This window comes from Lepisosteus platostomus, chromosome 26 (assembly GCF_059453375.1).
Source record: "Lepisosteus platostomus isolate fLepPlt1 chromosome 26, fLepPlt1.hap1, whole genome shotgun sequence".
NCBI lineage: Eukaryota > Metazoa > Chordata > Actinopteri > Semionotiformes > Lepisosteidae > Lepisosteus > Lepisosteus platostomus.
In genome coordinates, this window is record NC_142636.1 from 6179084 (window position 1) to 6203667 (window position 24584).

The following is a 24584-nucleotide window of genomic DNA, read 5'->3' on the forward strand; positions in this document are numbered from 1 at the left end:
TATTGTGGTTCTGTATGTTGACTGTATAAGTACTCAGACTCATGAGTTCTTCTCTATGGTAGATGCTCCCTTGCTAGCAAATATAGCTGCAAGACTCTGTAGTAATGGTGCACATGTCTACAGAAGGATCTGCACTTCATTCTGATGCCATTCCAGTGTGGCTTTAGCCTGAAAATATTTCTCTACTACTTTCCTGGGTTTTGCTTCATCCGTTTTGCCCTCATGTTTGACAACACCCAGTGCTTGCTGAGCAGCAATGAGAAGCAGAACAGTGCCCATACTGTCTCCACCATGCCTCACAGGAGTGTGGGATGTGCTGTTTGCACAGCATGTTTACACCAGAATGTTCCAATTTTGTTTTGTAAATGGTTTATCATGAAATAAAATCAGCTGTGTGGAGAATAAGGGAAGTGGTAAAAATATGGAGGAGTTCAGTTGTTCAGAGCTTTAAAAGTCCATAAGATCTCATTTTGAATAATAGTTTACACTGAAATAGCACTTTTCTGGATACTCCACTCAAAGTGCTTTACAGATAACGGGGACTCCCCTCCACCACCACCAATATTCAACATCCACCTGGCTGATGACTTTATGGGCAATGTATAGATGTAAGTGTAGGAGTAATATGCTGCCCTGCTCTGGGATGGGATAGAAGTCCTAGCTTCAGAAATTCGCACATATTGCAACTTACTGAAAAGAATATGAGGGGACCCATAGAGCACAGAGCTGCAGAAACACCCATGAGACATTTATAAATGTGTAATGCTGAGTGCACAGTTCATTCATCGATAACAGCAAGATCTGGTTTCTGCAGCTTGGTGCTCTACAGGCCCCCTCATATTCCTCTCAGTAAGTTGGCTATTTCAGGGGACTTCAATCATGTCTCTATTTCTACCACATTGCCCACTTTCCACCAGTTTATTAAGTGCCCGACCAGAGAAAACATGATATGCCAATGTTAAGGGCGCAGGTAGCTCCACTGCCCTTCCCGCCCTTGGCAGATCAGATCACAACCTTGTCCTGCTTACACCACGATACAAGCCTATCGTCCAGCGCCAACCTGCAACCATTAACTTCTGTGTGGATAACACCATCCCCACCGAAGACATACACTGCTTTCCCAATAACAAACTGGATCTCCAGCGACCTGAAGGCTCTTCTGAATGACAAGAAGAGGTAAAGCGTGTACAGAGGGAACTAAAGCAGAAGTTTAGAGAGAACAAGGACGCCTACAGGAGGAAGGTAGAGGACAAGCTGTAAAGGAATAGGGTGAGGGAAGTTTGGAGCAGCAGGAGAGAGATCACTGGCTTCAAACAGGCTGGGGGTGCAACGGAGGGGAACCTGGAGATGGCCATCGAGCTGAACCACTTCTTTAACAGGTTTGATTCAGGGCCCTCTGTGGCTCAACACCCATCCCCTCACAGCCACACGCTCCCTTAGCCCCCACAACTGCCACTCTCCAACACCTCCGCCATTAACACCTGCAGCACCTACAGCGCTATGAGCACCATCCCCCAGGCCAGGCTGACCATCACAGCTGACCAGGTGAAGAAGGAGCTGAAGAGGCTTCACCAGGGTAAGGCCACAGGACCAGATGACGTCTGTCCCAGAGTTTTGAGGGCTTGTGCGGATCAGCTGAGTGGAGTGCTCCAGCGACTGTTCAACCTGAGACTGCGCTTGGAGAGAGTCCCTGTGCTCTGGAAGACATCATGCCTGGTCCCCGTACCAAAGAAAGGGTGCCCCCCTGTCCTCAATGACTACAGACCAGTAGCGCTGACTTCTCATGTCATGAAGACACTGGAGAGGCTGGTCTTGTCCCACCTGAGACCCCTGGTCAGTTCATCACTGGACACCCTACAGTTTGCCTACCAGCCCAATGTTGGTGTGGAAGATGCAATCATCTACCTGCTGCAAAGGGCCTATTCACACCTGGACAAGTCTGGCAGCACTGTGAGGATTACGTTTTTCGACTTCTTCGGTGCCTTCAACACTATCCAGCCCCTACTGCTAGGAAGGAAGCAGGAGGAGACACAAGTGGGTGCCTCCATGATCTCACAGATCACTGACTATCTGACAGGCAGACCACAGTATGTGAGACTTCCGAACTGTGTGTCTGAACAGGTAGTGAGTAACACAGGGGCTCCTTAGAGGACAGTTCTTTCTCTTCATCCTCTGTACTTTATACGGACTTTAAATACAATTCAAAGTCGTACCACCTGCAGAAGTTCTCAGACGACTCTGCAATTGTGGGATGTATCAAGGGTGGGCAGGAGGAAGAGTACAGAGGAATGATCAGCAGCATTGTGGAGTGGTGTGGGGAGAACCACCTGCAATTGAATGTGGCAAAGACGAAGGAGCTAGTGATAGATTTCAGGAGGAGGAGGGTCAAACCTACTCCTGTCTGCATCCATGGGAGTGGGGTGGAGATGGTGGACTCGTACAAGTACCTGGGAGTGCACATTGACGATAGACTAGAATGGTCTAAGAACATCGAGGCCATCTACAAGGAGGGTCAGAGCCGACTTTACTTCTTGAGGAGGCTCAGGTCCTTCAATGTGTGTAGTAAGATGCTTCATATATTCTATCAGTTGGTTATAGTGAGCACCATTTTCAATACAGTGTTGTGCTGGGGCTCTGGGATTAGAGCAGGGGATGCTAAAAGGCAAAACAAGCTAATCAAAAGAGCAAGCTCTGTCATTGGGTCTGATCTGGACCCCATGAAGGTAGTGGCTGAGAGGAGAATGGTGTCCAAATTAATGGCCATCATGGACAATGTCTCCCATCCCCTCTATGATATGCTAGTGAGAATGAAGAACACGTTCAGCAAGAGGCTGATCCAACCACAGTGCGACAGGGAGCTCTACAGAAGGTCATTCTTGCCTTCTGCCATAAGACTGTAGAACTCATCCACTGTGTGTCTGGGCAGGGGCAACATTGACATTGACCTGTTTTTGGACTAAACATTAAACTCTCTGCTTAAATCTGTTTTTTTTTTGTTTGCAACTGTTTTTTTGTGCAATATATGCTAGGGACTTGTTCAATATATTTTTATATTTATAATGTGCAATACAGCCTTTTGTGTACTGTTCCGTTTTTTGTATATTCTGTACTATGAGCAACTTTTGTAAGTGCACACTGACTGTACTGAATCTATTGTATGTATTGTATTATTGTATTATTTCGTTACACTGTGCTGTGTTGACTGTGCTAAACTGCTGTTTCACTGCAATTTCCCACATGGGATCAATAAAGTATCTATCTAATATTGGGAAGTTTCTAAGGTGAAAAATTTCTCACATAGGGCTCAAAAGAAAGGAGAGGATTAAGTGTGACTTCCAGATTTCTGCCTGTACCTGATGCCTTCATGGAGAAGCCATCCACCATTACTGTGAATCTCCCCAATGTGTTCCCAACTGGCATTTGCTGCAAACCAGTTACATTTCTGTTTTGTCACTATTTAGTTTCAAGGAATTTGATGTCAACAAGAGCTTCATGTTACATAGTCAAGAGATAAGCGATGAAGGTGAAAGATCAGAGGGGGAAGAGGTTTTAATGTAAATCTGCAAAATGTGTCTTCGGCATAACAATGAATCTGAAAACCATATTTGCGTATGATCTGAGTGAGAAGGGGCATATAGATAGTGAAGAGCAATGGGCCCAAGACTGAACCCTGAGGCACACCGCGATTGACTGGGGCTATGAGGGATTTATGAGGATCATGAGAAACAAAATGCTACCTGCCAGTCAAATGTAAGAGGAACCTAATAAAAATAGTACAGCTGATAGCCAAGAATGCCTGCAAGTATTTGAGCAAGATTTGAGCACAAAGGGCCACTAATATCAAGGTGCATAAGAATACTGAGAGTCAGATGTTGCCAGCAAATCATTTACAGCCCTGACAAGATGATGGAGCAGTGTTGTAGTGGTTATTTATCACTAATCCTCCCCCACATCAAATTAATTGAGAAAAAAGACAAGACTTGGAATATTTCAATCTAGGGCCCAGATATTTTCTTCTGAGTGTTCAGAAAAATTACATTTTTAATCTTGGAGATGAAATCTGAAAAAACATTTCTGAGGACAAAAAACAAGAGTAACAAAATATTCAGATATGCAATTAAACTAGTTGTCTCATTAGCTAATTTAGTTATTGTTTGCATCAAGCAATTACAGAGTTTTTTGTGTGCTAGCTGTCCCTGTGACCACCCCTGACCTGCACTTCTGGAGGATGTCACTGCTGATATTAGTACTAATCCAGCTCATGACTATCTGAAGCAATGGGCTTCAATTTCAGTTTTTGTCTCCATAATTCCTACACCCTGAGGATTATATAATTAATGACGTCTTCTATAATTGATACTTAAATGATTCAATCAGCAGCTCTTTATGGTTCACAATTTAACACCTGGTTAGACAGGTGTGTGTAGGAGCTGAAGCCCAGCAGTCTTGACTATATAAAGGCCACTGCTGCGGCTTATACTACATATGAGGTTTGTGGGATCACTCATCAACATGGAAGGGAGAGGCTGTGTGTTGTGTTTGCTTGTAGGATGTCTTCTAGGTAAGCTTTAGATATAGTAGAAAGAGCAGCACAAGGGTGGATTGAGGAGCAGTAACTGCATGCTGCTGATATATATGGATTTCAGTATAGCTGGTTGGGTTTTGAGTATAGATGTTGCCTAAAAAGACCTGGTGCCATTTGTGAAACATCCAAGTCATGGATTAAAGTGTGCTTTTGAAGTTCTGTAAAACTGTTGACATGCTGTGCATTGGCCTCTGTTCATTTGTGGGTTTTATGGATGCAAACAAGCCCTGTTGGCTTGTTTCTTCTGTCCTGTATGTTTTGATTGATCCCATAGTAGGATCATGAGCATCTGACATGCAGCTTTAACCCCAGGCTGCTTCACTTGATCTTGCTGGTGGTTACTGACCCAGTGGTGTCCTCTCCTCCCCAGTGTCTGTGGCTGAAGCCCTGCAGTGTCGGGCTGTGCCTGGCAGTCTGAAGCAGATAGATGCTGGTGCTGGAAGGGTGTGTGGAGTTGACAATGCAGACAACCTGGTCAGCTACCAGGGCAACAGCTGGGTCTCTCTGGCCATGAAGGGGAAACATGTGAGTGTGGGGCCAGCAGGGCTCTGGAGTGTGAGTCTCGCCAGCCTTGTGTTCAAGTGGCTGCGGGGAAGGTGGATCCCAGTGCAACCAGGTGAGGCTACAGCTGATCTATATGGGTTGGAAATGGTAGCTTTCAAGTTTATTTATGGGTAGTGGCTGCCTTCAGCCAGAACATTTCCTTCACTCAAGTGTTCATGACCAATACTGAGGAATGAGCACTGCACTGCCCCTTGCTGAGAACAGCTGTATTTCTTGCTCTCCTCTGCAGGCTCCCTCATCCAGATTGATGCTGGTGGAGACAAGTTCGTGGTTGGTGTCAATGCTGCCAATTCCATCTTCTGCCTGAACAGCGGGCCTGTGCTGCAGTATGCTGGCCAGGGCAACATCCCCTGGATTCCTGTTGTGGGCTCCCTCAAGTACTATTCCTGTGGGCCTTTTGGCTGCTGGGGAGTGAACAGGCTGGACCAGATCTTTGTCAAGCTGGATGTGAGTGGGGATTCCTGCAAAGGCTCCGACAGGTGGTACCCCATTCAGGGCTCCCTGTCCCTGGTGGAGGTGGGCTCAGATGGCAGTGTGTATGGGGTGAACAGGAATGGAGTGGTCTTCAAGAGGTGAGCTGGTGGAGGGGATAACACACATGGGTGCATGAATGACTGTCCTAATTCTAGGCTGATCTAACCCTGTGCCTTTTCCTGCAGGCTTGGTATTGATGCCTGTAACCCCTTTGGCAGTAGATGGTGGGCTCTAAGGGCAGTTGGTGTGGCCAGGCATGTGTCCTATGACCGAGGAATCCTCTGGGTTGTGTGCAAAGATGGCCGAGTCCAGAGGTGCCAGGTCTGAGCAGCCTGTATGGCCTGGTCCTGAGTGGAAAGTGACAGACATGACTGGGCTGCATGGTGGCTTCTGAGTGGAATTTGGCACTAATGCTTGTCTTCTGGTTTTTCTCTGTGCAGCAATAAATGCTTGAATAACCATGTTCTACTGTGTTGTGTAATGAACTTGACACCAGTCCTCTTGATTTCATGAGGAAGACTACCTGGGATGTTGCATTAAGCGTTAATATCCAGACCTGTGAGCTCTCTATTCACATGGCCCCTTCCCTGTAATAAGTTGCTATTGGGGAAACATACATCTAGTCTCTCTGCACAATGGTTTAATCCCAGTTTTGTGCATGAATGGATTAACTAAAATGCTACCATGTTTCTTGGGGAGCATCACTGATTGGTCTTTTTCAGTGGCCCTAAACAGGGATGTAAGTTGAGGCTGTGACAGGTCCTCAAGGCCTTTCATTTTCTTAACCCTAAACCACCCCAGTGTTGCTTAACAAAGCACCTTTTTTTGGGGGGGGGGGGTTGAATCTGTTTGTTCCCATAATGTCAGTGCAAAGCACTTGGTCTTAACTTTCAATTACATCCCTAACCATGTTGACTGGGTGCTTTTTTTCTTACACAATGGAGTTCATCTTCATGGTTGAATCCTCAGCTGAGGTTTAGCTCAAATTCAGGTGTAGTACTTCATTGCTATAACTAGTTGGGTGGGATGTGGCTTGTACAATTCAAAATGCAGTCCATGCCATATACATACCTATTAGTACCTTTCTGAGAAACTTTACGGAGAGTTGGATCTATTTGAAATCATGTGCTTCATTATTGCATGCAGTTCATTCAATTGTGATCTGAGGTATTCTCATTTGTCTGTTTCCATTATGTGATCAGGGTTTATCCATTTTCATGGAGTAACTTCTAACTAAAGTAGTAGGTTGAATATGTAATACCTGCAAAAGTATAGATGCATACAGTACTTTAGACAAACATTTTGTGCACAGTGTTTCTTGTTCTCTATTTTAAATGCACTTGCCTATAGTTTCCATACAGGAAGGTGAAGGTCATATGGTTGACTTGTTGCCCCTTAGGATTTTCAATACTTAAATTGGGCCCCTGAATAGTGCAGGACAATCATTTGAACCTGAGAATGTATCTGGTCACTCTTCACAGTTTGGGCCAAATTAAGAGCAGTATCATTGTTGTAACACTGACAGCAAATTTGAAATGAAGCATTACTAGTGGTACAATTTTTATATAGCATCTCCTGATTTAAACGTTACACTGTTAACTATATAACCTAACGTTATTTGCTTTTATTTTTCTTACGTTATCCCTGATCTCGTTCCAGTCCTACCTGTCTGTGCTCAGCTTTCTGACCACTGGATGGCACTGCTGCTTGGCAGACTGGCCTCTGGATAGACTGCTGTGGGATCTTTTTTTCAAGTTTTGTTTTTAAAAAGATTTGATATTTTTAATGAGAAACATATAAAAAAAACAGACAATAGATTAAAAATCCATAGCCGTAATCACACAATTAATGGTTGTATAAAACAATCAGGGATATTTAACAAAGCTCTGTTTTTAAAAATATTGAGGAAAAGGGCCCCAGATCTCATGGAATGGCTCCAGATTGCTTGTGCTATAGAAGCAGTTTTGTTCCTTTTTTTCTACAAAAAGGCGCCCTGGAAGACATACTATTCTATACAGTTGTTGAACACATTCCATTCTGAAGCACAGGTGAGCTGTGTATTGGGCAAAGTGTAGTTTAGTTTCTGCCATAAACCCTCAGATGGAGGAGGTGGATAGAAATGCCCAAGTTACAACACCCAGCTCTACTTGGGAGCCTCGTTGACTAACTCCTGAGTTACAGGGCTCTATGCAGCCGATGTTTGGAAAAAATGCTCCTTTGCTACTTGGAACTGGAATTGAATGAACTGTCTTTATAACAACTGTTGTTAAGTAGGATTCTTAAATGGTCTTCATCCTCCCTCTGCCTAATTAATTCAGACTGAGACTGGTGAGGTGTCTGTTGTAGATGAGGCTGCAGTAACATGGGGGATGGGAGATGGATCTGTCTTTATTCATTATCAATTTTTAAGGATGCTCCCCTTGCTCTAACAGCTGTCATTTATCTTTCTTTCATCGGAGTTTTAATGCATGTAACCCCTTTGTCAGGACGTGTTGGACTATGAGGACAGCTGTTTTGCCACGACCTATGACCTATGTCCTATGACCTTTGACCTATGCCATATGATAAAGAAATCATTTGAATCTACTTGTTCTGAATCCAGAGGTCCAAGAACTGACCACCTTAAACTCTTGAAGTACTGGGCCTTGAAGTACTAGCCCTGATCACAGAGTGGAAACAAACACTTGTTCTTGATCTAAGAGAGTTATAGAAACTACATGGCCAGCAGCCATGTCACCCTACAAGTCACAGCTGAGAGCCCACTGAAGCTCAGCAGGTGTGAGCCTGGTCGGTACTTGGATGGGAGACCTCCTGGGAAAAACTACAGTTGCTGCTGGATGAGGTGTTATTGGGGCCAGTAGGGGGCGCTCACCCTGTGGTTTATGTGGGTCCTAATGCCCCAGTATAGTGACGGGGACATTATACTGTAAAAAGGTGACATCCTTCGCATGAGATGTAAAACGGAGGTCCTGACTCTCTGTGGTCATTAAAAATCCCAGGGTGTTTCTCGAAAAGAGTAGGGGTGTTACCCTGCTGTCCTGGCTAAATTTCCCCCTGGCCTTTCCCAGTCATGGCCTCCTAATAATCCCCATCTCTGAACTGGCTTCATCTTTCTGCTCTCCTCCCCACTGAGAGCTGGTGTGTGGGGAGCGGACTGGTGCATCATCCAGGTGGGGCTGCACACTGGTGCTGGTGGAGGGGATCCCTATTACCTGTAAAGTGCTGTGAGTGGAGTGTCCAGAAAAGCGCTATATAAGTGTAAGAGATTATTATTATTTATTATTAAAACAGTAATAAAATCAGAAGAACACTTATTTTCCACAAACCTAGACCTGTAAGAGTGGGAAGTGACTTCTGAAACAGGTTACAGAATACAGGACTGAGTTGGTCAAGGGAGAGACACCAGTGAGCCCAATTCCAGTGTTAAAAATGGTCTCTGCTGGTTCTCTACTCTCAAGCTGAGCTCACGAGGAATGACAGCAGCCGAAAGGTTGGGAGAAATTAGAATCGTTTATTGGGATGTGAAGACTTGGCTTAACCCGCTTGGCTGAGGGCCAACATCCCGCCCGTTGGACAGAGAGGATGTGTGTGTGTGTGTGTGTGTGTGTGTGTGTGTGTGTGTGTGTGTGTGTGTGTCTTTCTGCCTAAATGAAAAGCTGTAGGGCAAGGGTGGATTGCTAATATTTATGGTTTCAGTGTAGCTCATTGGCTCTTGAATGTAGATGTTGCCTAAAAATAGACTGTACGTGGAGAGCTATTTATATTAAATCCATGACTTGAATGTCTCCATGTGCTATGGAGGTTCTGCAAAACCTTGTTTGTGTTCCCTTATGTGTAATGACCATTTCTTTGTAAATGGGGGGTTGCTGATGCATTGATGAACTGTTGGCTTGTTTCTCCTGTCCTGTATCTTAATTAGGCCCTCAGTGTTGGGTGGGGGGGGGGAGGCTAATGATCCTATGTTGCCTTAAGCCCAGGCTGCTTCTGCTTGATCTGGCTGGTGGTCCCTGACCCAGTGGTGTCCTCTCCTCCCCAGTGTCTGTGGCTGAAGCCCTGCAATGTCGGGCTGTGCCTGGCAGTCTGAAGCAGATAGATGCTGGTGCTGGAAGGGTGTGTGGAGTCAACAATGCAGACAACCTGGTCAGCTACCAGGGCAACAGCTGGGTCTCTCTGGCCATGAAGGGGAAACATGTGAGTGTGGGGCCAGCAGGGCTCTGGAGTGTGAGTGTCGCCAGCCTTGTGTTCAAGTGGCTTGGAGGAAGGTGGATCCCAGTGCAACCAGGTGAGGCTACAGCTGATCTATATGGGTTGGAAATGGTAGCTTTCAAGTTTATTTCCTTCACTCAAGTGTTCATGACCAATACTGAGGGATGAGCACTGCACTGCCCCCTGCTGAGAACAGCTGTATTTCTTGCTCTCCTCTGCAGGAATCCTCATCCAGATTGATGCTGGTGGAGACAAGTTCGTGGTTGGTGTCAATGCTGCCAATTCCATCTTCTGCCTGAACAGCGGGCCTGTGCTGCAGTATGCTGGCCAGGGCAACATCCCCTGGATTCCTGTTGTGGGCTCCCTCAAGTACTATTCCTGTTGGCCTTTTGGCTACTGGGGAGTGAACAGGATGGACTAGATCTTTGTCAAGCTGGATGTGAGTGGGGATTCCTGCAAAGGCTCCCTGTCCCTGGTGGAGGTGGGCTCAGATGGCAGTGTGTATGGGGTGAACAGGAATAGTGGTCTTCAAGAGGTGAGCTGGGGGAGGGGATAACACACATGGGTGTGTGTGAATGACTGTCCTAATTCTAGGCTGATCTAACCCTGTTCCTTTTCCTGCAGGGTTGGTATTGATGCTTGTAACCCCTTTGGCAGGAGGTGGTGGGCTCTAAGGGCAGCTGGTGTGGCCAGGCATGTGTCCTATGACCGAGGGATCCTCTGGGTTGTGTGCAAAGATGGCCGAGTCCAGAGGTGCCAGGTCTGAGCCTGGCACCTACAGGCGTTTACAGCCAAATAAAATGGCCTGGAAATTGTAGTTTGTGTTGCATGCTTTCTTTTTCCCCTCAATCTAAAAGCTGAATGGGGTCTCATTCAGGTGACACTGAGGCAACATTTCTTTGACACTAGAATTTCTTTTCTAGAACCTCTAAAGAAGGGTGACTGCTGTCCTAAGGAGTACTAGCCAGAGAAGCTTTGCTTCTTTGGGGAAATCATGAGAACAAATACTTGGTGTATTTAGCTTTCAGACAGATGTGGATAAAGGTTGCAGTAATAAACCAAGTTACAGCTGGAAGGTAATCGTGGTTGGAATGAGAACTGGTTGATAAATACAAGGCTGTATGAAGATGTGACTGCTTGACTTGGGTGGAGTAACTACAGTACTTCCTTTTTGCCAGTAGTTGTGTGAATTCAGGTGTAATTCACCTATTGTTTGCAGCTGATACCAGTTTTAGGAGGATTAGGAAGCGCACGTGAAGTTTCAAGTGAAATTCTGAACTTCTAGACTGTCTCTGCAACAACAATTAGTCTAGTAGGCAGTGAGAGCCAAAGCAGGATTTACTCAAAGTGGAACAGTGAAGTCACAAGAAGGAGAGCACAAGTAGAAACTACAAGGAAATACATTTAAAGGGCTGTGACAGTCTTGACCTAACTGGCTGTGTTGTTGAAGTTACTGTACTAGCACCTTCAAGAAATAGCTGTTCAGTTATCTACTATGAGGAGACAATACAGGTCAAATGGGCTCCTGTATCTGTAACTCTTCCTCTTTTTATTCTGCTTGCTCACATTCAACATCTGAGGGTAAAGATATTGTGGTTCTGTATGTTGACTGTATAAGTACTCAGACTCATGAGTTCTTCTCTATGGTAGATGCTCCCTTGCTAGCAAATATAGCTGCAAGACTCTGTAGTAATGGTGCACATGTCTACAGAAGGATCTGCACTTCATTCTGATGCCATTCCAGTGTGGCTTTAGCCTGAAAATATTTCTCTACTACTTTCCTGGGTTTTGCTTCATCCGTTTTGCCCTCATGTTTGACAACACCCAGTGCTTGCTGAGCAGCAATGAGAAGCAGAACAGTGCCCATACTGTCTCCACCATGCCTCACAGGAGTGTGGGATGTGCTGTTTGCACAGCATGTTTACACCAGAATGTTCCAATTTTGTTTTGTAAATGGTTTATCATGAAATAAAATCAGCTGTGTGGAGAATAAAGTGGTAAAAATATGGAGGAGTTCAGTTGTTCAGAGCTTTAAAAGTCCATAAGATCTCATTTTGAATAATAGTTTACACTGAAATAGCACTCTTCTGGATACTCCACTCAAAGTGCTTTACAGATAACGGGGACTCCCCTCCACCACCACCAATATGCAACATCCACCTGGCTGATGACTTTATGGGCAATGTATAGATGTAAGTGTAGGAGCAATATGCTGCCCTGCTCTGGGATGGGATAGAAGTCCTAGCTTCAGAAATGCGCACATATTGCAACTTACTGAAAAGAATATGAGGGGACCCATAGAGCACAGAGCTGCAGAAACACCCATGAGACATTTATAAATGTGTAATGCTGAGTGCACAGTTCATTCATCGATAACAGCAAGATCTGGTTTCTGCAGCTTGGTGCTCTACAGGCCCCCTCATATTCCTCTCAGTAAGTTGGCTATTTCAGGGGACTTCAATCATGTCTCTATTTCTACCACATTGCCCACTTTCCACCAGTTTATTAAGTGCACGACCAGAGAAAACATGATATGCCAATGTTAAGGGCGCAGGTAGCTCCACTGCCCTTCCCGCCCTTGGCAGATCAGATCACAACCTTGTCCTGCTTACACCACGATACAAGCCTATCGTCCAGCGCCAACCTGCAACCATTAACTTCTGTGTGGACAACACCATCCCCACCAAAGACATACACTGCTTTCCCAATAACAAACTGGATCTCCAGCGACCTGAAGGCTCTTCTGAATGACAAGAAGAGGTAAAGCGTGTACAGAGGGAACTAAAGCAGAAGTTTAGAGAGAACAAGGACGCCTACAGGAGGAAGGTAGAGGACAAGCTGTAAAGGAATAGGGTGAGGGACGTTTGGAGCACAGGAGAGAGATCACTGGCTTCAAACAGGCTGGGGGTGCAACAGAGGGGAACCTGGAGATGGCCATCGAGCTGAACCACTTCTTTAACAGGTTTGATTCAGGGCCCTCTGTGGCTCAACACCCATCCCCTCACAGCCACACGCTCCCTTAGCCCCCTTAACTGCCACTCTCCAACACCTCCGCCATTAACACCTGCAGCACCTACAGCGCTATGAGCACCATCCCCCAGGCCAGGCTGACCATCACAGCTGACCAGGTGAAGAAGGAGCTGAAGAGGCTTCACCAGGGTAAGGCCACAGGTCCAGATGACGTCTGTCCCAGAGTTTTGAGGGCTTGTGCGGATCAGCTGAGTGGAGTGCTCCAGCGACTGTTCAACCTGAGACTGCGCTTGGAGAGAGTCCCTGTGCTCTGGAAGACATCATGCCTGGTCCCCGTACCAAAGAAAGGGTGCCCCCCTGTCCTCAATGACTACAGACCAGTAGCGCCGACTTCTCATGTCATGAAGACACTGGAGAGGCTGGTCTTGTCCCACCTGAGACCCCTGGTCAGTTCATCACTGGACACCCTACAGTTTGCCTACCAGCCCAATGTTGGTGTGGAAGATGCAATCATCTACCTGCTGCAAAGGGCCTATTCACACCTGGACAAGTCTGGCAGCACTGTGAGGATTACGTTTTTCGACTTCTTCAGTGCCTTCAACACTATCCAGCCCCTACTGCTAGGAAGGAAGCAGGAGGAGACACAAGTGGGTGCCTCCATGATCTCACAGATCACTGACTATCTGACAGGCAGACCACAGTATGTGAGACTTCCGAACTGTGTGTCTGAACAGGTAGTGAGTAACACAGGGGCTCCTTAGAGGACAGTTCTTTCTCTTCATCCTCTGTACTTTATACGGACTTTAAATACAATTCAAAGTCGTACCACCTGCAGAAGTTCTCAGACGACTCTGCAATTGTGGGATGTATCAAGGGTGGGCAAGAGGAAGAGTACAGAGGAATGATCAGCAGCATTGTGGAGTGGTGTGGGGAGAACCACCTGCAATTGAATGTGGCAAAGACGAAGGAGCTAGTGATAGATTTCAGGAGGAAGAGGGTCAAACCTACTCCTGTCTACATCCATGGGAGTGGGGTGGAGATGGTGGACTCGTACAAGTACCTGGGAGTGCACATTGACGATAGACTAGAATGGTCTAAGAACATCGAGGCCATCTACAAGGAGGGTCAGAGCCGACTTTACTTCTTGAGGAGGCTCAGGTCCTTCAATGTGTGTAGTAAGATGCTTCATATATTCTATCAGTTGGTTATAGTGAGCACCATTTTCAATGCAGTGTTGTGCTGGGGCTCTGGGATTAGAGCAGGGGATGCTAAAAGGCAAAACAAGCTAATCAAAAGAGCAAGCTCTGTCATTGGGTCTGATCTGGACCCCATGAAGGTAGTGGCTGAGAGGAGAATGGTGTCCAAATTAATGGCCATCATGGACAATGTCTCCCATCCCCTCTATGATATGCTAGTGAGAATGAAGAGCACGTTCAGCAAGAGGCTGATCCAACCACAGTGCGACAGGGAGCTCCACAGAAGGTCATTCTTGCCTTCTGCCATAAGACTGTAGAACTCATCCACTGTGTGTCTGGGCAGGGGCAACATTGACATTGACCTGTTTTTGGACTAAACATTAAACTCTCTGCTTAAATCTGTTTTTTTTTTCTGTTTGCAACTGTTTTTTTGTGCAATATATGCTAGGGACTTGTTCAATATATTTTTATATTTATAATGTGCAATACAGCGTTTTGTGTACTGTTCCGTTTTTTGTATATTCTGTACTATGAGCAACTTTTGTAAGTGCACACTGACTGTACTGAATCTATTGTATGTATTGTATTATTGTATTATTTCGTTACACTGTGCTGTGTTGACTGTGCTAAACTGCTGTTTCACTGCAATTTCCCACATGGGATCAATAAAGTATCTATCTAATATTGGGAAGTTTCTAAGGTGAAAAATTTCTCACATAGGGCTCAAAAGAAAGGAGAGGATTAAGTGTGACTTCCAGATTTCTGCCTGTACCTGATGCCTTCATGGAGAAGCCATCCACCATTACTGTGAATCTCCCCAATGTGTTCCCAACTGGCATTTGCTGCAAACCAGTTAAATTTCTGTTTTGTCACTATTTAGTTTCAAGGAATTTGATGTCAACAAGAGCTTCATGTTACATAGTCAAGAGATAAGCGATGAAGGTGAAAGATCAGAGGGGGAAGAGGTTTTAATGTAAATCTGCAAAATGTGTCTTCGGCATAACAATGAATCTGAAAACCATATTTGCGTATGATCTGAGTGAGAAGGGGCATATAGATAATGAAGAGCAATGGGCCCAAGACTGAACCCTGAGGCACACCGCGATTGACTGGGGCTATGAGGGATTTATGAGGATCATGAGAAACAAAATGCTACCTGCCAGTCAAATGTAAGAGGAACCTAATAAAAATAGTACAGCTGATAGCCAAGAATGCCTGCAAGTATTTGAGCAAGATTTGAGCACAAAGGGCCACTAATATCAAGGTGCATAAGAATACCGAGAGTCAGATGCAGCCAGCAAATCATTTACAGCCCTGACAAGATGATGGAGCAGTGTTGTAGTGGTTATTTATCACTAATCCTCCCCCACATCAAATTAATTGAGAAAAAAGACAAGACTTGGAATATTTCAATCTAGGGCCCAGATATTTTCTTCTGAGTGTTCAGAAAAATTACATTTTTAATCTTGGAGATGAAATCTGAAAAAACATTTCTGAGGACAAAAAACAAGAGTAACAAAATATTCAGATATGCAATTAAACTAGTTGTCTCATTAGCTAATTTAGTTATTGTTTGCATCAAGCAATTACAGAGTTTTTTGTGTGCTAGCTGTCCCTGTGACCACCCCTGACCTGCACTTCTGGAGGATGTCACTGCTGATATTAGTACTAATCCAGCTCATGACTATCTGAAGCAATGGGCTTCAATTTCAGTTTTTGTCTCCATAATTCCTACACCCTGAGGATTATATAATTAATGACGTCTTCTATAATTGATACTTAAATGATTCAATCAGCAGCTCTTTATGGTTCACAATTTAACACCTGGTTAGACAGGTGTGTGTAGGAGCTGAAGCCCAGCAGTCTTGACTATATAAAGGCCACTGCTGCGGCTTATACTACATATGAGGTTTGTGGGATCACTCATCAACATGGAAGGGAGAGGCTGTGTGTTGTGTTTGCTTGTAGGATGTCTTCTAGGTAAGCTTTAGATATAGTAGAAAGAGCAGCACAAGGGTGGATTGAGGAGCAGTAACTGCATGCTGCTGATATATATGGATTTCAGTATAGCTGGTTGGGTTTTGAGTATAGATGTTGCCTAAAAAGACCTGGTGCCATTTGTGAAACATCCAAGTCATGGATTAAAGTGTGCTTTTGAAGTTCTGTAAAACTGTTGACATGCTGTGCATTGGCCTCTGTTCATTTGTGGGTTTTATGGATGCAAACAAGCCCTGTTGGCTTGTTTCTTCTGTCCTGTATGTTTTGATTGATCCCATAGTAGGATCATGAGCATCTGACATGCAGCTTTAACCCCAGGCTGCTTCACTTGATCTTGCTGGTGGTTACTGACCCAGTGGTGTCCTCTCCTCCCCAGTGTCTGTGGCTGAAGCCCTGCAGTGTCGGGCTGTGCCTGGCAGTCTGAAGCAGATAGATGCTGGTGCTGGAAGGGTGTGTGAAGTTGACAATGCAGACAACCTGGTCAGCTACCAGGGCAACAGCTGGGTCTCTCTGGCCATGAAGGGGAAACATGTGAGTGTGGGGCCAGCAGGGCTCTGGAGTGTGAGTCTCGCCAGCCTTGTGTTCAAGTGGCTGCGGGGAAGGTGGATCCCAGTGCAACCAGGTGAGGCTACAGCTGATCTATATGGGTTGGAAATGGTAGCTTTCAAGTTTATTTATGGGTAGTGGCTGCCTTCAGCCAGAACATTTCCTTCACTCAAGTGTTCATGACCAATACTGAGGAATGAGCACTGCACTGCCCCCTGCTGAGAACAGCTGTATTTCTTGCTCTCCTCTGCAGGAATCCTCATCCAGATTGATGCTGGTGGAGACAAGTTTGTGGTTGGTGTCAATGCTGCCAATTCCATCTTCTGCCTGAACAGCGGGCCTGTGCTGCAGTATGCTGGCCAGGGCAACATCCCCTGGATTCCTGTTGTGGGCTCCCTCAAGTACTATTCCTGTGGGCCTTTTGGCTGCTGGGGAGTGAACCGGTTGGACCAGATCTTTGTCAAGCTGGATGTGAGTGGGGATTCCTGCAAAGGCTCTGACAGGTGGTACCCCATTCAGGGCTCCCTGTCCCTGGTGGAGGTGGGCTCAGATGGCAGTGTGTATGGGGTGAACAGGAATGGAGTGGTCTTCAAGAGGTGAGCTGGGGGAGGGGATAACACGTGTGGGTGCATGAATGACTGTCCTAATTCTAGGCTGATCTAACCCTGTTCCTTTTCCTGCAGGCTTGGTATTGATGCTTGTAACCCCTTTGGCAGGAGGTGGTGGGCTCTAAGGGCAGCTGGTGTGGCCAGGCATGTGTCCTATGACCGAGGGATCCTCTGGGTTGTGTGCAAAGATGGCCGAGTCCAGAGGTGCCAGGTCTGAGCAGCCTGTATGGCCTGGTCCTGAGTGGAAAGTGACAGACATGACTGGGCTGCATGGTGACTTCTGAGTGGAATTTGGCACTAATGCTTGTCTTCTGGTTTTTCTCTGTGCAGCAATAAATGCTTGAATAACCATGTTCTACTGTGTTGTGTAATGAACTTGACACCAGTCCTCTTGATTTCATGAGGAAGACTACCTGGGATGTTGCATTAAGCGTTAATATCCAGACCTGTGAGCTCTCTATTCACATGGCCCCTTCCCTGTAATAAGTTGCTATTGGGGAAACATACATCTAGTCTCTCTGCACAATGGTTTAGTCCCAGTTTTGTGCATGAATGGATTAACTAAAATGCTACCATGTTTCTTGGGGAGCATCACTGATTGGTCTTTTTCAGTGGCCCTAAACAGGGATGTAAGTTGAGGCTGTGACAGGTCCTCAAGGCCTTTCATTTTCTTAAACCTAAACCACCCCAGTGTTGCTTAACAAAGCACCTTTTGGGGGTGGGGTTGAATCTGTTTGTTCCCATAATGTTAGTGCAAAGCACTTGGTCTTAACTTTCAATTACATCCCTAACCATGTTGACTGGGTGCTTTTTTTTCTTACACAATGGAGTTCATCTTCATGGTTGAATCCTCAGCTGAGGTTTAGCTCAAATTCAGGTGTAGTACTTCATTGCTATAACTAGTTGGGTGGGATGTGGCTTGTACAATTCAAAATGCAGTCCATGCCATATAAATACCTATTAGTACCTTTCTGAGAAACTTTACGGAGAGTTGGATCTATTTGAAATCATGTGCTTCATTATTGCATGCAGTTCCTTCAATTGTGATCTGAGGTATTCTCATTTGTCTGTTTCCATTATGTGATCAGGGTTTATCCATTTTCATGGAGTAACTTCTAACTAAAGTAGTAGGTTGAATATGTAATACCTGCAAAAGTATAGATGCATACAGTACTTTAGACAAACATTTTGTGCACAGTGTTTCTTGTTCTCTATTTTAAATGCACTTGCCTATAGTTTCCATACAGGAAGGTGAAGGTCATATGGTTGACTTGTTGCCCCTTAGGATTTTCAATACTTAAATTGGGCCCCTGAATAGTGCAGGACAATCATTTGAACCTGAGAATGTATCTGGTCACTCTTCACAGTTTGGGCCGATTTAAGTGCAGTATCATTGTTGTAACACTGACAGCAAATTTGAAATGAAGCATTACCAGTGGTGAAATTTTTATATAGCATCTCCTGATTTAAACGTTACACTGTTAACTATATAACCTAACGTTATTTGCTTTTATTTTTCTTGCGTTATCCCTCATCTCGTTCCAGTCCTACCCGTCTGTGCTCAGCTTTCTGACCACTGGATGGCACTGCTGCTTGGCAGACTGGCCTCTGGATAGACTGCTGTGGGATCTTTTTTTCAAGTTTTGTTTTTAAAAAGATTTGATATTTTTAATGAGAAACATATAAAAAAAACAGACAATAGATTAAAAATCCATAGCCGTAATCACACAATTAATGGTTGTATAAAACAATCAGGGATATTTAACAAAGCTCTGTTTTTAAAAATATTGAGGAAAAGGGCCCCAGATCTCATGGAATGGCTCCAGATTGCTTGTGCTATAGAAGCAGTTTTGTTCCTTTTTTTCTACAAAAAGGCGCCCTGGAAGACATACTACAGTGCCTTGGGAAAGTATTCGGCCCCCTTGAACTTTTCAACCTTTTGCCACATTTCAGGCTTCAAACATAAAGATATACATTTTTTATTTTATGTGAAGAATCACCAACAAGTGGGACACAATTGTGAAGTGGAACGAAATCTATTGGATTTTTGAAACTTTTTTAACTAATAAAAAAATGAAAAGTGGGGCGTGCAAAATTATTCGGCCCCTTTACTTTCAGTGCAGCAAACTCACTCCAGAAGTTCAGCGAGGATCTCTGAATGATCCAATGTTGTCCTAAATGACTGATGGTGATAAATAGAATCCACCTGTGTGTAATCAAGTCTCTGTATAAATGCACCTGCTCTGTAATAGTCTCAAGGTTCTGTTGAAAGCGCAGAGAGCATCATGAAGACCAAGGAACACACCAGGCAGGTCCGTAATACTGTTGTGGAGAAGTTTAAAGCTGGATTTGGATACAAAAAGATTTCCCAAGCTTCAAACATCCCAAGGAGCACTGTGCAAGCGATCATCTTGAAATGGAAGGAGTATCAGACCACTGCAAATCTACCAAGACCTGGCCGTCCCTCTAAACTTTCAGCTCAGACAAGGAGAAGACTGATCAGAGATGCAGCCAAGAGGCCCATGATCACTCTGGATGAACTGCAGAGAACTACAGCTGAGGTGGGAGAGTCTGTCCATAGGACAACAATCAGTCTTACACTGCACAAATCTGGCCTTTATGGAAGAGTGGCAAGAAGAAAGCCATTTCTCAAAGATATCCATAAAAAGTCTCGTCTAAAGTTTGCCACAAGCCACCTGGGAGACACCCCAAACATGTGGAAGAAGGTGCTCTGGTCAGATGAAACCAAAATCGAACTTTTTGCCCACAATGCAAAACGATATGTTTGGCGTAAAAGCAACACAGCTCATCACCCTCAACACACCATCCCCACTGTCAAACATGGTGGTGGCAGCATCATGGTTTGGGCCTGCTTTTCTTCAGCAGGGACAGGGAAGATGGTTAAAATTTGAGGGGAAGATGGATGCAGCCAAATACAGGACCATTCTGGATGAAAACCTGTTGGAGTCTGCAAAAGACCTGAAACTGGGACGGAGATTTATCTTCCAACAAGACAATGACCCCAAACATACAGCAAAATCTACAAAGGAATGGTTCACAAATAAACGTATCCAGGTGTTTGAATGGCCAAGTCAAAGTCCAGACCTGAATCCAATCGAGAATCTGTGGAAAGAGCTGAAAACTGCTGTTCACAAACGCTCTCCATCCAACCTCACTGAGCTCGAGCTGTTTTGCAAGGAAGAATGGGCAAGAATTTCAGTCTCTCGATGTGCAAAACTGATAGAGACATACCCCAAGCGACTTGCAGCTGTAATCGCAGCAAAAGGTGGCTCTACAAAGTATTAACGCAAGGGGGCCGAATAATTTTGTACGCCCCACTTTTCATTTTTTTATTAGTTAAAAAAGTTTCAAAAATCCAATAGATTTCGTTCCACTTCACAATTGTGTCCCACTTGTTGGTGATTCTTCACATAAAATAAAAAATTTATATCTTTATGTTTGAAGCCTGAAATGTGGCAAAAGGTTGAAAAGTTCAAGGGGGCCGAATACTTTCGCAAGGCACTGTATTCTATACAGTTGTTGAACACATTCCATTCTGAATCACAGGTGAGCTGTGTATTGGGCCGAGCGCAGTTTAGTTTCTGCCATAAACCCTCGGATGGAGGAGGTGGATAGAAATGCCCAAGTTACAACACCCAGCTCTACTTGGGAGCCTCGTTGACTAACTCCTGAGTAACAGGGCTCTATACAGCTGATGTTTGAAAAAAATGCTCCTTTGCTACTTGGAACTGGAATTGAATGAACTGTCTTTATGACAACTGTTGTTAAGTAGGATTCTTTAATGGTCTTCATCCTCCCTCTGCCTAATTAATTCAGACTGAGACTGGTGAGGTGTCTGTTGTAGATGAGGCTGCAGTAACATGGGGGATGGGAGATGGATCTGTCTTTATTAATTATCCATTTTTTGGATGCTCCCCTTGCTCTAACAGCTGTCATTTATCTTTCTTTCATCGGAGTTTTAATGCATGTAACCCCTTTGTCAGGACGTGTTGGACTATGAGGACAGCTGTTTTGCCACGACCTATGACCTATGTCCTATGACCTTTGACCTATGCCATATGATAAAGAAATCATTTGAATCTACTTGTTCTGAATCCAGAGGTCCAAGAACTGACCACCTTAAACTCTTGAAGTACTGGGCCTTGAAGTACTAGCCCTGATCACAGAGTGGAAACAAACACTTGTTCTTGATCTAAGAGAGTTATAGAAACTACATGGCCAGCAGCCATGTCACCCTACAAGTCACAGCTGAGAGCCCACTGAAGCTCAGCAGGTGTGAGCCTGGTCGGTACTTGGATGGGAGACCTCCTGGGAAAAACTACAGTTGCTGCTGGATGAGGTGTTATTGGGGCCAGTAGGGGGCGCTCACCCTGTGGTTTATGTGGGTCCTAATGCCCCAGTATAGTGACGGGGACATTATACTGTAAAAAGGTGACATCCTTCGCATGAGATGTAAAACCGAGGTCCTGACTCTCTGTGTCATTAAAAATCCCAGGGTGTTTCTCGAAAAGAGTAGGGGTGTTACCCTGCTGTCCTGGCTAAATTTCCCCCTGGCCCTTACCAATCATGGCCTCCTAATAATCCCCATCTCTGAACTGGCTTCATCTTTCTGCTCTCCTCCCCACTGAGAGCTGGTGTGTGGGGAGCGGACTGGTGCATCATCCAGGTGGGGCTGCACACTGGTGCTGGTGGAGGGGATCCCTATTACCTGTAAAGTGCTGTGAGTGGAGTGTCCAGAAAAGCACTATATAAGTGTAAGAGATTATTATTATTAATTATTAAAACAGTAATAAAATCAGAAGAACACTTATTTTCCACAACCTTAGACCTGTAATAGTGGGATGTGACTTCTGAAACAGGCTACAGAATACAGGACTGAGTTGGTCAAGGGAGAGACACCAGTGAGCCCAATTCCAGTGTTAAAAATGGCCTCTGCTGGTTCTCTACTCTCAAGCTGAGCTCACGAGGAATGACAGCAGCCGAAAGGTTGGGAGAAATTAGAATCGTTTATTGGGATGTGAAGACTTGGCTTAACCGCTTGGCTGAGGGCCAACATCCCGCCCGTTGGACAGAGAGGGTGTGTGTGTGTGTGTGTGTGTGTGTGTGTGTGTCTTTCTGCCTAAATGAAAAGCTGTAGGGCAAGGGTGGATTGCTAATATTTATGGTTTCAGTGTAGCTCATTGGCTCTTGAATGTAGATGTTGCCTAAAAATAGACTGTACGTGGAGAGCTATTTATATTAAATCCATGACTTGAATGTCTCCATGTGCTATGGAGGTTCTGCAAAACTTTGTTTGTGTTCCCTTATGTGTAATGACCATTTCTTTGTAAATGGGGGGGGTTGCTGATGCATTGATGAACTGTTGGCTTGTTTCTCCTGTCCTGTATCTTAATTAGGCCCTCAGTGTTGGGTGGGGGGGGGAGGCTAATGATCCTATGTTGCCTTAAGCCCAGGCTGCTTCTGCTTGATCTGGCTGGTGGTCCCTGACCCAGTGGTGTCCTCTCCTCCCCAGTGTCTGTGGCTGAAGCCCTGCAGTGTTGGGCTGTGCCTGGCAGTCTGAAGCAGATAGATGCTGGTGCTGGAAGGGTGTGTGGAGTCAACAATGCAGACAACCTAGTCAGCTACCAGGGCAACAGTTGGGTCTCTCTGGCCATGAAGGGGAAACATGTGAGTGTGGGGCCAGCAGGGCTCTGGAGTGTGAGTGTCGCCAGCCTTGTGTTCAAGTGGCTTGGAGGAAGGTGGATCCCAGTGCAACCAGGTGAGGCTACAGCTGATCTAGAGAGGTTGGAAATGGTAGCTTTCAGGGTCTCTCCATGAATCCATCAGGATCTGTCAGGCTACCTGTCAATGCCTTTTCTAGCTAAAGGCAGCTATTTCACTCCCTGGTAACGGCGGGATGAGCACTGCACTGCCCCCTCCTGAGAACAGCTGTAATTCTTACTGTCCTCTGCAGGCTCCCTCATCCAGATTGATGCTGGTGGAGACAAGTTTGTGGTTGGTGTCAATGCTGCCTATTCCATCTGGTGCCTGAACAGAGGGCCTATGCTGCAGTATGCTGGCCAGGGCAACATCCCCTGGATTCCTGTCGTGGGCTTCCTCAAGTACTATTCCTGTGGGCCTTTTGGCTGCTGGGGAGTGAACAGGCTGGACTAGATCTTTGTCAAGCTGGATGTGAGTGGGGATTCCTGCAAAGGCTCCCTGTCCCTGGTGGAGGTGGGCTCAGATGGCAGTGTGTATGGGGTGAACAGGAATGGAGTGGTCTTCAAGAGGTGAGCTGGTGGAAGGGATAACACCCATGGGTGCATGAATGACTGTCCTAATTCTAGGCTGCTCTAACCCTGTTCCTTTTCCTGCAGGCTTGGTGTTGATGCCTGTAACCCCTTTGGCAGTAGATGGTGGGCTCTAAGGGCAGCTGGTGTGACCAGGCATGTGTCCTATGACCGAGGAATCCTCTGGGTTGTGTGCAAAGATGGCCGAGTCCAGAGGTGCCAGGTCTGAGCAGCCTGTGTGTCCTGGTCCTGGGAGGCGTTTACAGCCAAATAAAATGGCCTGGAAATTGTAGTTTGTGTTGCATGCTTTCTTTTTCCCCTCAATCTAAAAGCTGAATGAGGTCTCATTTTGTGACACTGAGGCAACATTTCTTTGACACTACAATTTATTTTCTAGAACCTCTAAAGAAGGGTGACTGCTGTCCTAAGGAGTACTAGCCAGAGAAGCTTTGCTTCTTTGGGGAAGTCATGAGAACAAATACTTGGTGTATTTAGCTCTCAGACAGATGTGGATAAAGGTTGCCGTAATAAACCAAGTTACAGCTGGAAGGTAATCGTGGTTGGAATGAGAACTGGTTGATAAATACAAGGCTGTATGAAGATGTGACTGCTTGACTTGGGTGGAGTAACTACAGTACTTCCTTTTTGCCAGTAGTTGTGTGAATTCAGGTGTAATTCACCTATTGTTTGCAGCTGATACCAGTTTTAGGAGGATTAGGAAGCGCACGTGAAGTTTCAAGTGAAATTCTGAACTTCTAGACTGTCTCTGCAACAACCATTAGTCTAGTAGGCAGTGAGAGTCAAAGCAGGATTTACTCAAAGTGGAACAGTGAAGTCCCAAGAAGGAGAGCACAAGTAGAAACTACAAGGAAATACATTTAAAGGGCTGTGACAGTCTTGACCTAACTGGCTGTGTTGTTGAAGTTACTGTACTAGCACCTTCAAGAAATAGCTGTTCAGTTATCTACTATGAGGAGACAATACAGGTCAAATGGGCTCCTGTATCTGTAACTCTTCCTCTTTTTATTCTGCTTGCTCACATTCAACATCTGAGGGTAAAGATATTGTGGTTCTGTATGTTGACTGTATAAGTACTCAGACTCATGAGTTCTTCTCTATGGTAGATGCTCCCTTGCTAGCAAATATA

The 24584-nt window shown here is 45.2% G+C and overlaps 1 protein-coding gene and 1 pseudogene across 1 annotated transcript; both read left to right on the plus strand.

Annotated features, from left to right (window-relative positions):
• Nucleotides 1-4465: 4465 nt before the first annotated feature.
• On the plus strand, nt 4466-6086 carry LOC148639833 (fish-egg lectin-like). Its single transcript, XM_088620936.1, has 4 exons — nt 4466-4561; nt 4956-5201; nt 5379-5721; nt 5809-6086. The coding sequence occupies exons 1-4, from the start codon at nt 4486-4488 to the stop codon at nt 5948-5950; spliced, it is 807 nt and encodes a 268-aa protein (XP_088477062.1). The 5' UTR covers nt 4466-4485; the 3' UTR covers nt 5951-6086.
• Nucleotides 6087-8340: 2254 nt separating this feature from the next.
• Nucleotides 8341-10250, plus strand: LOC148639834 (fish-egg lectin pseudogene; annotated as a pseudogene).
• Nucleotides 10251-24584: the final 14334 nt, after the last annotated feature.

Coding starts and splice junctions, on each gene's coding strand:
- LOC148639833 (XM_088620936.1), top strand. CDS start 4,486: ATGAGGTTTGTGGGATCACTCATCAACATGGAAGGGAGAGGCTGTGTG. Junction 4,562..4,955: donor GCTTGTAGGATGTCTTCTAG/GTAAGCTTTAGA, acceptor TCTCCTCCCCAG/TGTCTGTGGCTGAAGCCCTG. Junction 5,722..5,808: donor AATGGAGTGGTCTTCAAGAG/GTGAGCTGGTGG, acceptor CTTTTCCTGCAG/GCTTGGTATTGATGCCTGTA.